Below are 15,533 nucleotides of genomic sequence, written 5' to 3' on the forward strand. Positions count from 1 at the left end.
TACAGTCTAATTTAAAATGTTATCTACCTCCATTTCGTCCCTATTGTTCAATCACCAATTAAGATCGTTCAGTGCAGAGTTACACAGATGGAATACCTTTTCTCAAATATAGATATTTTTTGGCAAATAATTCAACTTTTTGATATTTAACACCATATGCTATGAATTTTAGACAAGATGCAAGGTACATTCAGGGTAGAAGTTATTAGTGTTATACAATATTTGACTCAGAAACATGCTTGGCTTGGCTGTATCTTTAGTAAAAACAAAATTTATGCGAAAAAACATGATTATCTAACCCTACGACTGAAACCACTGTTTCTACAAAGAGACCATCTTTGAATACGTAATATGACGAAGTCAAGTTTTGGCTATTGAACCTAGGAAGACATGTCTGACAAGGTTTATAGTTGTGAAATATATAGATACCCATGGTAGGGCATGAACCCGTGAAACTGCACACAGATTCTTGTGTAATCCCCTATACATCTCTGACTGGCCCAGAAAATAGGTGTTGCCTCAGAAACCAGTCTGGTTGCATTACACAATCTCGTCCCGTCTTCCAAATACAACTTGCTTAGTCACTCTATAGGTCCATAATATGGATGGTTTGACCGTATTATGCAATCTAGTCCCTAATATCGTCCCGCGGTACTAGATAGCTTACTACTCTAGTTGCTCTCCACTTTTTTTGGTCACTTAAAAAGGGCACTAGAACTTTCAATTTCCGTTCTATTGAGCCCTCCCACGATATTCTAGGACCACTGAGTCGATATGATCAACTCTGGAAAAAAAACAAATAAACACGCATCCGTGACCTTTCTTCTGGCAAAAAATGCAAAATTCCACATTTTTGTAGATAGGTGCTTAAAACCTCTATAGTTGGGTTCTCTGATACGCTGAATATGATGGTGTGGTTTTTATAAAGGTTCTATAATTTTTAGGGGGTCTTTCCCCCTTTTTTCTAAAATCAGCCAAAGTTTCTCAGGTGCGTAACTTTTGATGGATAAAACTAAACTTGATGAAACTTGTATATTTGAAATTAGAATTAAAATTTGATTCTTTTGATGCATCTATTGGTATCAAATTTCTTTTTTTTTATTGTTTCGATTACCATTGAGCCGGGTCACTCCTTACTTACAGTTCGTTACCACGAACTGTTTGAAACTGAAAAGATGTAAAATATTATTTTTTCCATGAAAAAGATGTCAATAAAAAACAAACAGAAATTAATTTAAAAAACTTTTCCACAAAACAAGTTTTTCAAAGAAAAGTAAAGACCTCCATTAAGCCAAGAATGAGGATAAATAAAGTCAAATAATCTTCCAAGCTTAAAACTACCACAAACACTATCAGTAAGTAAGTGAAATTAAAAACGAATAGAAATTACAATAAATTGCCGAGTCAAACTCAAAACGAGCAAAAATTAACATGGGTAGGGTTGATAACCCCCATGCCCTGTCAAGACCAAAACATAATTTGCGCTTTACTGAAAACAAAATACGTTTTAAATATTTTCACTTTTTTTAACTTTCCAAAAACACTGTTAAAGCTTTAAGGAATAAGTAATATTTTATGTCAATTAAACTGACTCTTTCTTCTTTTTTTTCCTGGAGTATTCAAGGAACTTCTGAAGGGAAGTGCCACATATTTAATGCTAAGGCACAAACTTTCCCAGTCAATAACTAAAAATGGAATTTATCTTATTTGAAAATGTGAATTGCTCGTAAACACGAATTTAACATATAAGAAATTTGAGAAAGATATGGAAAAAATCAACAGCAAACTGCCATCACTTACTGGTGCTAGTGCGTCGTCAACAATGTGATGTCTCCGGACTGTCACTTGAATCTCTTCTTCCAAAATCGCAGGAAAATGTTCCAACAACAGCTTCTTTACAGATATATCCAAATAAATTCATTTCTTAATAGACTGAAATAATTTGAGGGAGAACAGAAGATTGTTACAAATTCTTGACCAAGATCGTCAAGACCAGCAAGACCAAATCGTATCAACAAATAGTCAGGCAAATTAGTCGGATTAGTCAGACGAAGAGATATCACCGCATTCTAAAAGGCAGAGAAGTTAATTATCCTAATTCTGCACACGTTGGGTGAGATTCCAAGTTTTTCCAAAAGGTCACCTTCAACCTATAAATAAAGTGCGAAGACTTAAGCTAGAGTGTAATCAAATATATAAGAGCAATAATCAATTCATTTGAAAGAGTAACTCTTTTACAGATAACAGGTCTGTGTGCTTTTTGGGTCTTAGTTCTAAATTCTCATAGTTTTCCTTGGGAAGTTGTTCAGATGACCATCAACACGAGAAAAGAAGAGGATGGTCCATTCTCACATTTAGAAGAAAGCATGAATTACTGTTTAAATTTATTCTTTTTCTAACTATGCAGAATAGTTAATACTTGTGAAGTGCTTTCCAAATATTTTTAGTTATTGGCAATTTTTTCGGATCGATCATTTTATGCAAGAACAGAGGTATGAAAAGTGTTTTGCCCAGTACATTTTGTAGCAACCTAATCATGTGTAACCCTCTTTGAAGTTTGTGTTGAAACGAAGACATTGCAGACGGTTTTCAATAAAATAAATTCTGAAACGTAATATAAGTAAAGAGCAATAGACTTTCATTTTATTAACCTTTTTTCAGCATGGAAAGAGTTGTTTTAGAAAACTTAAAGGGCGCTCAATCAGCAAAAATTGAAAGTTTTAGTGCTTTTTATAAGAAAAAATTCAAATGAATTTACTAGAAAAAAATGTGAATTCTCAGTTTAATATGAATATGCTGATATTTATTCCTTAGAATATAAATTAATTTTTTGTTTCTGAACGTTAAAAAAGTGAAAAAATTTAAGAGAATTTTTTTCATTAAAGTAAAATTTATATTCTAGCTTTTAGATAGCATAGGGTTTAGAACCCTACTCATATTAATTTCTGCTCGTTTTGAGTTTAACTTATTTTAATTTCTGTTATTTTTTGGGTTTTACTTATTTATTGATACTGATTTGTGGTAGATGTATGCTTGGTAAATTATTTGATTCTAGTTTGTTCATTTTTGGTTTAATGGAGTTTTTTACTTTTTTTAAAAAAACTTATTTGGTGCAAAAAGTTTTTTGATTAATTCTTGTTCGTTTTATATTTACATAGTCATTTTCAGGGAGAAAGACTGAGCCTCTTCAAAAGTTAAACAACCATCCCTTGCATAAGAAATTGAAAGGGTAATTCAATTTTCAATCGAATCTGCCCTTTTTTTAAATCTTAACTACAAAGCTTTCTAATAAAACATTATATGCCCCCAGGGCATAACTTACAACCCCATCCCTTAGGGCTGTGAGGAGGTTGTCTTCCTCAAAGATCTAATTTCCAGAACTTTCAACTACGTAAGACAAAATGGCTATCTAAAAATTTTGTTTGAACGTGGTTTTGAAAATGGTGGGCACGAGAGGGGGGTTAGTTACCCTCCAACCACTTTCGACTATTAAAAAGCTCTTTCAATTTCTATTCGAATAAGCCCCTTTTTGAAATTTCCATGACTACGCTATCTATAAAAACCTTAGATGCCCCCAGGGCATAACTTACAACCTTTGCCCTGGGGCCTCTGGGGAGTGTGTCATCTTCAAATACTTAATTTTCAGAACTGTCAACTACGTTGAACAAAATGGCTATCTCAAAACTTCGATTGGATGTGTTTGGGGAAATGCTGTGTGTGAGAGGGTGGTTAGTTGCCCTTCAATCAATTTCGACAATTAATAAGGGCAGGGATCCTTTCAATTTTTAATCGAATGAGCCCTTTTTGAAGTATCTACAACATTGCTTTCTATAAATACCATATATGCCACCGGGACATAATTTACAACCCTTGCCCTGTGGGCTGTAGGGGAGGGGGGTTGTCATCCTCAAAGGTATAATTTCCAGAACTATTAACCACGTTGAAAAAATGGCTATCTCAAAATTTTGAGTGTATGCGTTCGGGGAAATGGTGAGCGTGAGAGGGGGTACATATGCTGATTTTTATTCCTTAAAATCCAAATTAATTTTTGATTTCTTAAGGTTATAAAAGTAAAAGCATTTAAAAGAATATTTTTCAGTAAAGTACAAATTATATTCTGGCTTTTAGAAAGCATAGGGTTCAGAACCCTACTCAGATTAATTTCGGCTCTTTTTGAGTTAGACTTATTTTAATTTCTATTTGTTTTGGGTTTCATTTATTTATTGATACTGATTTATGGTAGTTGTGTGCTTGGTAAATTATTTGATTCTATTTTTGTTCATTTTTGGTTTAATGGAATTCTTTACTTTTTTTAAACTTATTTTGTGAAAAAAGTTTTTTTGGATTAATTTCTGTTCGTTTCATATTGACATAGTCTTTTTCAGGAAGAAAGACTGAGCCTCTTCTGAAGTTAAACAACCATCCCTTCCTAAAAAAAATTGAAAAGGTAATAACTCTTTCAATTTCGAATCGAATGGGCCCTTTTTGAAATTTTTACGGCAACGCTTTCTATAAAAACATCATATGACCCCAGGGCACAACTTACAACCTTAGCCCTGAGGGCCTTGGGGGGGGGGGGGGTAGTTATCCTCAGACCTTATGTCCAGAACTTTCAACTACGTTCAACAAAATGGCTATCTCAAAATTTGTATTGGATGAGTTTGGGGAAATGGGGGCGGGCGTGAGAGGGGGGTTAGTTACCCTCAAATCACTTTCGACTAATTTCGAGTTGAATGAGCCTCTTTTTAAATTTCTACGACAACGCTATCTATACAAGCCTTAGATGCCCCCAGGGCATAACTTGCAACCTTTGCCCTGGGGGCTCTGGGGAGTTTGTCATCTTCAAATACATAATTTCCAAAACTTTCTGGAAATTAGAGTCTGAGGGCTCTAAGGGGGTAATCATCCTCAATGACCTAATTTCTAGAATTTTCAACTATTTTGAACAAAATGGATATCTCAAACTTTTTATTGGATGTGTTTGGGGATATGGCTGGTGGGAGAGGGGGTTAGTTGCCCTTCCATCACTTTCGACTATTAAAGAGGGCACTAGCCCTTTTAATTTCCAACCAATTGAACTCTTCTTCAAGTTTCTACAACATCACTTTCTATAAAAACCTTATATGCCCCCAGGGTATAACTGACAACCCTTGCCCTGAGGGATGTGGGGGGGGGTGTCATCCTCAAAGACATAATTTCCAGAACTTTCAGCTACATTGAGAAAAATGGCTATCTCAAAATTTTCATGACTGTCTCATGATTGTATGTGTTTGGGAAAATGGTGGGTGTGAGAGAGGGTTGGTTGCCTCCCAATCATTTTCAACTATTAAAAAGGGCACTAGCCATTACATTTTCTAATCGAATTAGCCCCTTTTGAAGTTTCTACGACGACACTTTCTATAAAAACCTTATATGCCCCCAGGGCATTACTTACATCCCTTACCCTGAGGGCTGGGGGGGGGAGGCTGTCCTCCTTAAAGGCCTAATTTTCAAATCTTTCAACTACATTGAACAAAATGGCAATCTAAAAATGTTGATTGGATGTGTCTGGGGAAAAGGTGGGTGTAAATGGGGGTTAGTTGCCCTGCAATCACTTTCGACTATTCAAAAGGGTACTAGCCCTTAAATTTCTAATCGAATGAGCCCTTTTTCAAGTTTCTACAAAAAAAAAGCTTTCATTAAGAACCTTATGTACCCCCAGGGTATAACTTACAACCCTTTCCCTGAGGGCTGTGGGAGGAGTGTCATCGTCAAAGATATAATTTCCAGACCTTTCAACTACTTTGAACAAAATGGCTAACTCAGAATTTCAATTGTATGTGTTTGGATAAATGATGGGCGTGGAAGGGGAGTCAGTTGCCTTCCAATCACTTTCGACTATTGAAAAGGGCACTAGCCATTCCAATTTTTAATTGAATGAGCCCTTTTCGAAGTTTTTATGACAACTCCTTCGATACAAAGTGCCCTGGTATGGAAAAATAATTAACACATTGTGCCAACATCGTTCTTTACTTAGGCAGCGCTATTGCGCTGCCTATGATAGAAAACTTAATACTGTGTTCTCTACTAGAATTTTTTCTCTACTAGAGAACAAACTATGATAGAGATTCCAAAACAGAATTATAAAAACACATGTGGTGCAAACATTAAGTTGTAAAGCTTTCCTAGCTTATATTTGTCAAATTGTCCTTTAATTTTTGTCAGCATATAGTCCAGGAAGGGAACGGTTTGACCGGGAACAAATTGCAATAGAAATGATTCTTTCACTACCCGACTCAGAAAAATGCGCTGATCTAGCTGTTTCACAAATATGTTTTTTTTTTAGGTTGAGGTTGATTTTGAGGAGGTGAAATTCGTGTTTCCATATATAGGCGTACAACAGCAGAATTGATGTCTAGAATAGGGTATTAGATCACAGTGAGTATGAAAATCACCTTTATTTGAACGTAAAATTAAAATTTTCATTTATCTTTTAGGTTGAACGATGAATATATAGCGAAATACTAAAAATTATGTTTTTGAGGTTGATGTTGATTTTGAGGATGTAAAATTCATGTTTTCATATAAAGGCGAACAGCAACGAAATTAATGTCTAAAATAGGGTACTAGATCATCGTGATTATGAAAATCCCCTTTATTTGAATGTAAAATTAGAACTTTCATCTAAATATTCCATCAGTTTCATAACCCTTTTGCGACTGACGGGACCTAACAATGCCAGAATGTAAAAATCCTTCGGGCGATTCTAAATCTATCATTACAGTGATAAAACCTGTTCCATCGTGTTTTGCCTTATCTGGCAGTCGATTAAAGGTTCCTTCACATTGAATTTTGGCTTTCCGTTCTCCCCTTCACATTGGATTCCGTAAGGCTCATAACCCTCCGTCAGACCTTACGTTACCGTACCCGTAAGTCAAAACGCAATGCTAGAGCTCTGACGGAAGAAGCTCAACATATTTCAACTTCTTACGGTTACGTTTAAGCAAAATGTCACTTAGAAGAGTAAATATTTGAGTTTGTACAAGCTAGAAAGTGTATATAGCTCAAAGGACCCTGTTTTCAAGGATAAGCAGTTTAAACTAAATTCTTTGGAAAATTTGAGCCCAAGTTTTTTCATCAGCAGGAAAGAATGCAGTAAGTCTAGACTTTCTTTATTTGTAGGCCCAGGATAGGCTATGCTTTGATAAATATTGCTAGTTTTTTTCAATTCTATTTGGGTTTGAAGTTAAAATAAAGCCTGTTGTGGTACAGTTGATCACTTAAAATGATATTTAGGAGATTAGTTTTGTTACAACCCAGGATTTACAATTTTCTTTATGAGCTTGATGTGAGTATAAATTTAGATTAAGATCTAACCTACTTTGGTATAATTAAATAGACAGCAAGGGACATCAAAATAATGAATAAATTGGGTTGGTCAGGATGTTGTGAAACAATGCCAAATTAGCTTGACCTAGTTTAACAACATCCTGATTTTGATTAAAAAAAAAATGATAATTCTTTACTTTTTTTTGTTATTAGTTTCAGAGCAAATATATAGCCTAGGGAACAACACTGTAAAGTTAAAAAAATGGACCTTTTTGATGAAAAAACTATTGAGTTTGTAGAAGCAAGAAAATATTTGTATAGCTCTAAAGATCCTTCTTTCAAGGATAGACCATTAAAACTAAACTCTTGGGAAAGTCTAAGCAATAGCTTTGCCTTGGCTGGAAAGAATGTTCATGGTAAGTCTTGTTGTGTCTTTTTATTTGTATCCCTAGGCTAGGATAAGCTTTGATAAACTTTCAGCACTCTGAAAGCAATGCTATGAAAAATGTACTCAGTTATTTTTCTTCAAAGACCTGAATAAAAACTAGCCTAGCTCAATCTGACCTAGGTATGGTCAGGTATTCTAACCTTTGAATGTCTTGATAAATACTCTTTGGCTCTGCCTTTTCAGCACTAAACCAATTATTGGAACTATGATTCTCAAATGAAAGAGATTTAAGATCATAGAGAAAAAGAAATGAAGACTTTAAGATAATATGTTTCGTTATGTAGTAGTTTTATAAGGGCTACCTTAGGGATATATCCAGGATCATTAAAGAAAGACAAGTTGCATTGTCAGAAACACAAACATGATATATGAAAAGAACATAAAACAAGGAATCCAAAAATATGTTTTAAGTCTATTAAGCTGTTTTCTCCTATCAAACTACTGATCTATAATGCTAATTTGTATCCTAGGCTTCTGCCATTTTTCATGATTGGATTCAATATGGTCTATTTGAGGCTAAATATTTTTTCTTCAAATGATAAAATTGTACAATATGACCTTAAATTTTGATTGGAAATAAGTACAAAAGCATTACAAGCCAAAATAATCTTTATAGCCTAGGCAATAGGCTATATATTTTAATTTTACAACAACACTTTATTTACATTTCTAACATGTGGAACTTGTATTTAAAAATAGTTTTTAATTTTAGAAGTGGTTTAACTTTTTTGAGGGAATTCACTACAAACAGCATATTAACAGTAGGCTACGGTAATTCTATCTGTTGTATCTAAATACATTTAGATGGATTTGTTGACACAGAAAGATAGGTCTATATCAACTATGAAACTTTAGTAAGAATATAAATAAATGATGAAACCATTTTGTACAAAGATTTGAATAACACAGTTAGATTATCTTTCTGATCGACACAGTTTTTGAATTATAGGAGGATATGCTGAGAGTAGTAATATATTTTTCCTCTTTCCTTGTATTGTTCCACTTACTGTTGGCGTAATTTTTGTGTTTAATATTGTGACGAAATTAATAAAAGTGCATTTGGTAAAGTCTGAAAGTAATGCTGAACAAATTAAAATGTACTCAGTTATTTTTCTACTAAGAGCTGAATAAAAACCAGATTAATCAGACCTACGTATTCTACCCTTTGAATGTCTTCGATAAATGCTCTTTTGCTCTGCCTGTTCAGAACTAAACCAATTATTGGAACAATGATCCTCAAATGTAGGAGATTTAAGATCATAGAAAAAAAACTACTTAATACGAATTTTATAAGAAATATCTTATGGATATATCCAAGACCATTAAGGGAAGATAAGGGGCATTGTAAGAAACACCAACATGATATATGAAAAGGCAATACAACATGGAATTTCCAAATAATTTTTTTAAGTTTATTAAGCTGTGTTTTCTTGTCAAGCTAGTAATCTATAGTGCTTCCTTGCATCCTACTACCATTTTCCATGATTGGGTCCAATATGAGCTATTTAAGGCTAATTGTTTTTTCTTAAAATGATAAAATTGTACATTATGAGCTAAATTTTGATTGGAAATAAGTACAAAAGCATTGCAAGCCAAAATAATCTGCAAAGTTTTGTTTATAGCCTAGGCAATAGACTATATATATTAATTTTACAGCAATACTTTATTTACATTTCCAACATGTGAAACTTGCATTTAAAAATAGTCTTTAATTTTAGAAGTTGTTTAACTATTTGTGAGAGAATTCACTAAAAAGAGCATATTCACAGTAGGCTACAGTAATTCTTTCTGTGGTATCTAAATACATTTAGATGGGTTTTTCGACCCAGATAGCCTATGTCAACTACCAAATTTAGTAAGAACATAAATAAATGATGAAATAATTTAGTACAAAGATTTGAATGTTGCAGTTAGATTATCTTTATTATCAACAAAGTTTTTAAATTATAGCAGGATATAGTATATTCTTTAAAAATTGTGATAATTTACTTCTCCTATCTATCTCCCTATTTTCAGATATACTGAGAGTAGTAATATCTTTTTTCTCTGTTCTTTTATTTTTCCACTTGCTGTTGGCATAATTTTTGTGTTTAATATTGTGAAGACAGTAATAAAGGTGCATTTGGTAAAGTATGCAGAGCCTATTGGTATATGTACCTTTGTCTAAGAGCCTAAAAGATATGTGGATATCCTTGTATCTGCGTTTTTCCATTTTTCTGTATAGAAACTGAATTTTGACTGAATTAGGATGGCTGGGCTAAAATTTTGAGCCCAGCCAGCCCAAGGATAAGTTATCCTCCTGCTTTTAACAAATTTACCCCCTGCTTTTAACAAGAAACATGCATCTTGCTCTTTTCCCCAAATAATTCTTTTTTCCAAAACAAAAAGATTTTTTGTAAGCTACCCCAGTAAGGCTTGGTTTAACTATCTTCAAGGACAGTTGATAGATATTATTTCAGTTAGTACAGTAACAAATGTTTTGTTTTTTAATGTAGGCAAAGTGCTTGTTTAAAAAAATTAAATTTGAGACACAGTATGTTTTCCTTCGTTTCCAATTGAGCCTTGACTGTCTATGGTCTAGAATATACTTATTTTGGTGCTCCATAGAATTTATTAGCTTTTAAGTTCTTACTACTGAGGAGAAAAATCCACAACATTTTCTCAGTATTTTTCACAAATAAGCTGCAATAAAAATTGGGCTATAAAATGGTTATGTTTAAAGTTTAAAAGTTGAAAAACCTAATATTGTATATTTTGATTAAAAACATATAATAACTAAAAAACTGATTTATAACACTTTACAAATCTTTTACCAAACACAGTACAAAAGAAAAAAAACGTATAAACAACAAAAAAAAAAAAATCTTTTTCCAAAACAAAAAGATTTTTTGTAAGCTACCCCAGTAGGGCTTGGTTTAACTATCTCCAGGGACAGCTGATATAGATATTACTTCAGTACAGTAACAAACTTTTTGTAATTAAATATAGGCAAGGTGCTTGTTTCAATAAATTAAATTTAAGACACAGTAAGTTTTCCTTCTTTTCCAATCAAACCTTGACTTTCTATGGTCTAGAAAATATTTTTTTTGGTGCTCCATTGAATTTAGGAGAAAACAACATTTTTTCAGTATTTTTCACAAATAAGTTGCAATAAAAATTGGGCTATAAAATGAGTATGTTTAAAGTTGAAAAAGTTAGTAATAATTGTTATTTTTTCTAGTTACTGAACTTATGAAAAGATGGGGAAACTTGAGGGACCGTTATGTTTGTCTAAAGAAAACAGGGAGATCTCTTCCAAGTGGCTCTGGTGCATGTGCAAGCTTAAAGCCAGATGAACTAAAGCTTGTGCAAAGAATGAATTTCCTTTCGGAACACATAATTGAAAGGAAACGTAAAACAACAGGAAATAGTGACCAAGATCAAAACATTTCAGGGGAGATTTATTCAGAGAATATAGGAAGTGTCTGTAGTGAGAATCCTTTGGACTATACTACAAGTATTTTTGCCACTTCTACTGATATGGATGTTTCAGAGGCTCCAGTTAGCAGCCAACAAAATAACTTTTATGATGTGAATGACATTAATTTTATTGCATCTAGTGCAGAAAATATTATCAACAATACGGAAACAGATATCCCAAGTTCCGAAACTTCTAGTAGGCAGCAAATATATGCATCTACAAGCCAGAATGAAAATCAGAAAAGAAGAAAAACTGGGCCTGCAGATCAGACAGATCTGAAAGAAGCCCTTGCTGCTTATTTTAAACAGCGAACAATTGAAAAAAAAGATAAGCCAGGTGAAGATCAGCATGATCCAGAGTAGTAATTTCTTCAATCACTTTTACCCCATCTAAAAAAAGTACCAAAGGACTCAGAGTTAGAGTGCCAGATGAAAATTATGAAAACAATCCACAAATTTATTTAATAATTCAGTGTATTTTCAGTTTTTTAGTCAAACTCAATAAAGCTTTTTCTTTTTTCTCTTTGGTAAGCATTAAATTGTATGAAAAAATAGCTAGTAGGTCTAAAAAGTAACAAATATTCCAGCAATGTAAATAATTATCAATAATAATACTAGTACCACAATAAAAACATGATACGAGAAAATAGTTCTAACATTTTTATGGCTTTGTTTTGAAATATAACAACTGTTTTTAGATTTTCTTTGAAAAAAAATAATCTAGCTAAATTAGGTATTTTAATTCAATTGGAGATTGCAAAAAAACAAGGTAAAGAGGCGCTTTTTAACATAAAGTAAATAAAAATGTGTAAAAAGGCATGCCTGCCATGAAACTGTAGTTAAATAGGAAACCATCAAAAATTTAGAAACTGCCACGCAATGCCCTTTCCCTTTGCCAGGGTACACTTCCAGAAGATGAAACTTAATATCTAGCCAGATTATCTCTAAGGCATTGGGAATTTCTTGAAGCATTATTGCTTCCAAACTGTCTGCCTTCAGATAAGACAGAGCTAGTTAAGTTTCTTGTTGATCAGTCTGAGTTCCACGAGTCTGGACTAGAAAATTATGCAGACAGAGACAAGTTGAAACCAGTAATTTTGCATTTTCTGGCTGGAGAATAATCTCAGTCCGAAATATTCTAAATCTTTGTACAAAAATACCAAATGCATTCTCAATTGATCGCCGGGCACTTGAAATTCTATAATTGTAGATTTTTTGCTCTTCTGAAAGCCTATTCCCAGGGTATGGGCGCATTATGTAGTCTTTTAAAGGGAAGGCCTCATCAGCAACAAAGTAATAAGGAAAGTTTTCATTAGTTCCTGGCAATGGGGTGGGGACTGGAAGTTTAATTTGACCACTTTCTATTTTTGACCAAATTTGGATCTTGAAAATATCCCACCATCACTATCACTCCCATATGCGCCAACATCTATAAACTTAAACTGGCAATTTGCATCGCATGTAGCTAGCATAACTATACTGTGATATTTCTTATAATTGTAAAATTGTGAGCCTGCATTATATGGACACTGAATTCTTATGTGTTTACCATCCATGGCTCCCACACAGTTTGGAAGGGATGTTTTTGTTTTGAATTGTTCACTTATTTTTCCCACATCACTTCTGTCAGGCAGTCTTAAATGTTCATCCTTTAGAGCTTCATAAATAGCATTGAAAACGTCTTTTATTATGCCAGATACTGTAGACAGGCCAACTCTAAAGTCATACTGTAATGATGTCATTGACATACCTGTGGCAATATATCGAAATGTTAATGCCAACTTTATTTCAGGTGGTATTGGCTTCCGAAAGTTGGTATGATTTTTTGTTAGTTTGTCTTTTACTTTTGCCCCCCTGGCTGAATGATGCTGCCTTATTTTTATATTTTTGTTCTGAGATTTCTATTATATAGCATTAAAAGTGCCAATTAGACGAGGTTTGCCCCCCCTGGAATTCAGCTTATGGGCGCCCATGGCATTGGGGGCCTTAGAACATGTCGTTAAGGTTTTACCATATATGTTGCTCAATAAGACAAAACTACTTCTAAATTATAAAGCACTGCAAAGAATAACTACTGCTAAGATTCATAAGTGCACGAAACTCAAGAAGGGACAGCATGATAAGCTAGCAAATGATGGATATGAGGTCTTCAAAAGATTTTCTCTAGTCTAGCCATAGATACTTACTCTCTGTATGTATCCCAACTCGTATAACTGAGTGTATAGGGTCTTTGATTGACAAAAATCTAAAGCGGGGTTTCTTTGCTCCAAAATTATGTCTTAGTAAGTGACATTTCTGATCATTATGCTGTTTACTCTAGCCTCCTTCATGATAATGTGACTATAAAAAGTACTCAAGGGTATAATAAAGTAGTTTAGATTTGGCAAAAAATTCATATTAAAATTCATTTAATATCTCACTCCCATATGCGCCAACATCTATAAACTTAAACTGGCAATTTGCATCGCATGTAGCTAGCATAACTATACTGTGATAGTTCTTATAATTGTAAAATTGGGAGCCTGCATTATATGGACACTGAATTCTTATGTGTTTACCATCCATGGCTCCCACACAGTTTGGAAGGGATGTTTTTGTTTTGAATTGTTCACTTATTTTTTCCATATCACTTCTGTCAGGCAGTCTTAAATGTTCATCCTTTAGAGCTTCATAAATAGCATTGAAAACGTCTTTTATTATGCCAGATACTGTAGACAGGCCAACTCTAAAGTCATACTGTAATGATGTCATTGACATACCTGTGGCAATATATCGAAATGTTAATGCCAACTTTATTTCAGGTGGTATTGGCTTCCGAAAGTTGGTATGATTTTTTGTTAGTTTGTCTTTTACTTTTGCTAATATTTCAAAATACTCATATTTTGTAAACCTTGTGTTGTTTAAAAACTTCTCCTCGTCATGAACAAGCAACATATGCTTTACCAAGGCAATCTGGCCCTTCTCCTCTCTTTCCCTTTCACTGAAGATTGGGAGGACCCACATTTTTCTCTTCTTTCTAAAAAAAAACAGGGTATTACTGGAGGTTAGTATTATTTCTGCTGCCAACCAGAGGTCTAAATTGATTTGGATAGAAGGAAGTACATTACCCAGACTATTGATTGCTCAACAACTGCTTTGCCTAGTATGAAAGACCCTACTCAAATGAAACGTTATTAAATACCACAATGTTTTACCCTTAATTTTACATCTTCACAAAGCTTCTGACCCCTCAAGATAGCAAAAACATAGCTATTGCTCCTATGAAATAATAGTCTCGACTAGAACAAAATAATGTACTAGAATTTTCCTTGAAAATAAGAATCTGCAATGGATCTCATTGAATATAAAGCCATTATAATATACTAGGCGTGAGAAAGCCTAAGGAATGTCCCTGTTCCTACCTGACCTTAATTATTACTGTCATCTAGCAATGACTAGTGAACACAAAAGGAACCCAGTTAATTTTTTTTCAGATTTAGATTATTAAGTGTTACCAAAAGAGTTAGTAATGAAAAATCTTAGTAGTTGGATTAATAATTTCATATAATATAATTAGTTAGGCCTCTTAAACGCTGACTGATGACATTACTTTAGCTTCTTTTAGATGTTAAGACTAATGGTATAATATATTTGAAAAAAGGCTCATGTTATTAAAGCATTTATTAAAATATTTTTGTCATAGAAAACAAATAATAACTGAAAAAATGCAAAAAAAGGTTTTGTTAAAATTAAAGCAACTGAAAAAAATGCAAATTATTAACAAATATAAAAGAATGAATTGGCAATTTACAACATTTACGAAAAAAACAAGCAAGAAAAACGGGTTTAAAAAACGGGTAGAAAAATATATATATAAATAAACAACCCACAAAACAAACTCTTATTATGAGTTGTTTTCTTATTTATTTACCTTAAAATATTTTTTTATTCCTGTGTTTAGTTGTTCTTTTTTTATGTGTGTTATTTTTTTTTTAATATTTTTTTTTTGTTTTTTCACGGGGCTGAAATATTCGCAATATTTTTTAATTAAAGTATTGATTTGTTTTTATTCATTTCTGTTTCACTGCTTTATTAAAATTAAAACCCGTTTTTTCTTGCTTGTTTTTTTTGTAAATGGAAAAGCAGCAGGAAATTATTTAAGTTTACAACATTAGTTAGGATGAATGTTAGGATATATGAAAGTCAGGATATATGAGTAAATGCCCTTTTTTATACTCTTCCTAATCCAGTAATTGCTTGTGGGGAAAATTATATTTCAACCACTTACATGCCTAAAAAAGTTCTAGGCGTTTACCCCCTAGAAAATAATCCTTGTTGA

At 33.2% G+C, this 15,533-nt stretch overlaps 1 protein-coding gene across 1 annotated transcript; it reads left to right on the plus strand.

Moving 5' to 3' along the window:
- Positions 1-7,570: 7,570 nt before the first annotated feature.
- LOC148956585 (uncharacterized) lies at positions 7,571-11,779 on the plus strand. Its single transcript, XM_089095881.1, has 2 exons — positions 7,571-7,724; positions 10,977-11,779. Exons 1-2 carry the CDS (start codon positions 7,571-7,573, stop codon positions 11,576-11,578), a joined length of 756 nt encoding a protein of 251 aa, XP_088952007.1. The 3' UTR covers positions 11,579-11,779.
- The last annotated feature ends 3,754 nt before the right edge of the window (positions 11,780-15,533 follow it).

Source organism: Artemia sp. Qi Xiang Cuo, chromosome 1 (assembly GCF_049724085.1).
Source record: "Artemia sp. Qi Xiang Cuo chromosome 1, ASM4972408v1, whole genome shotgun sequence".
NCBI lineage: Eukaryota > Metazoa > Arthropoda > Branchiopoda > Anostraca > Artemiidae > Artemia > Artemia sp. Qi Xiang Cuo.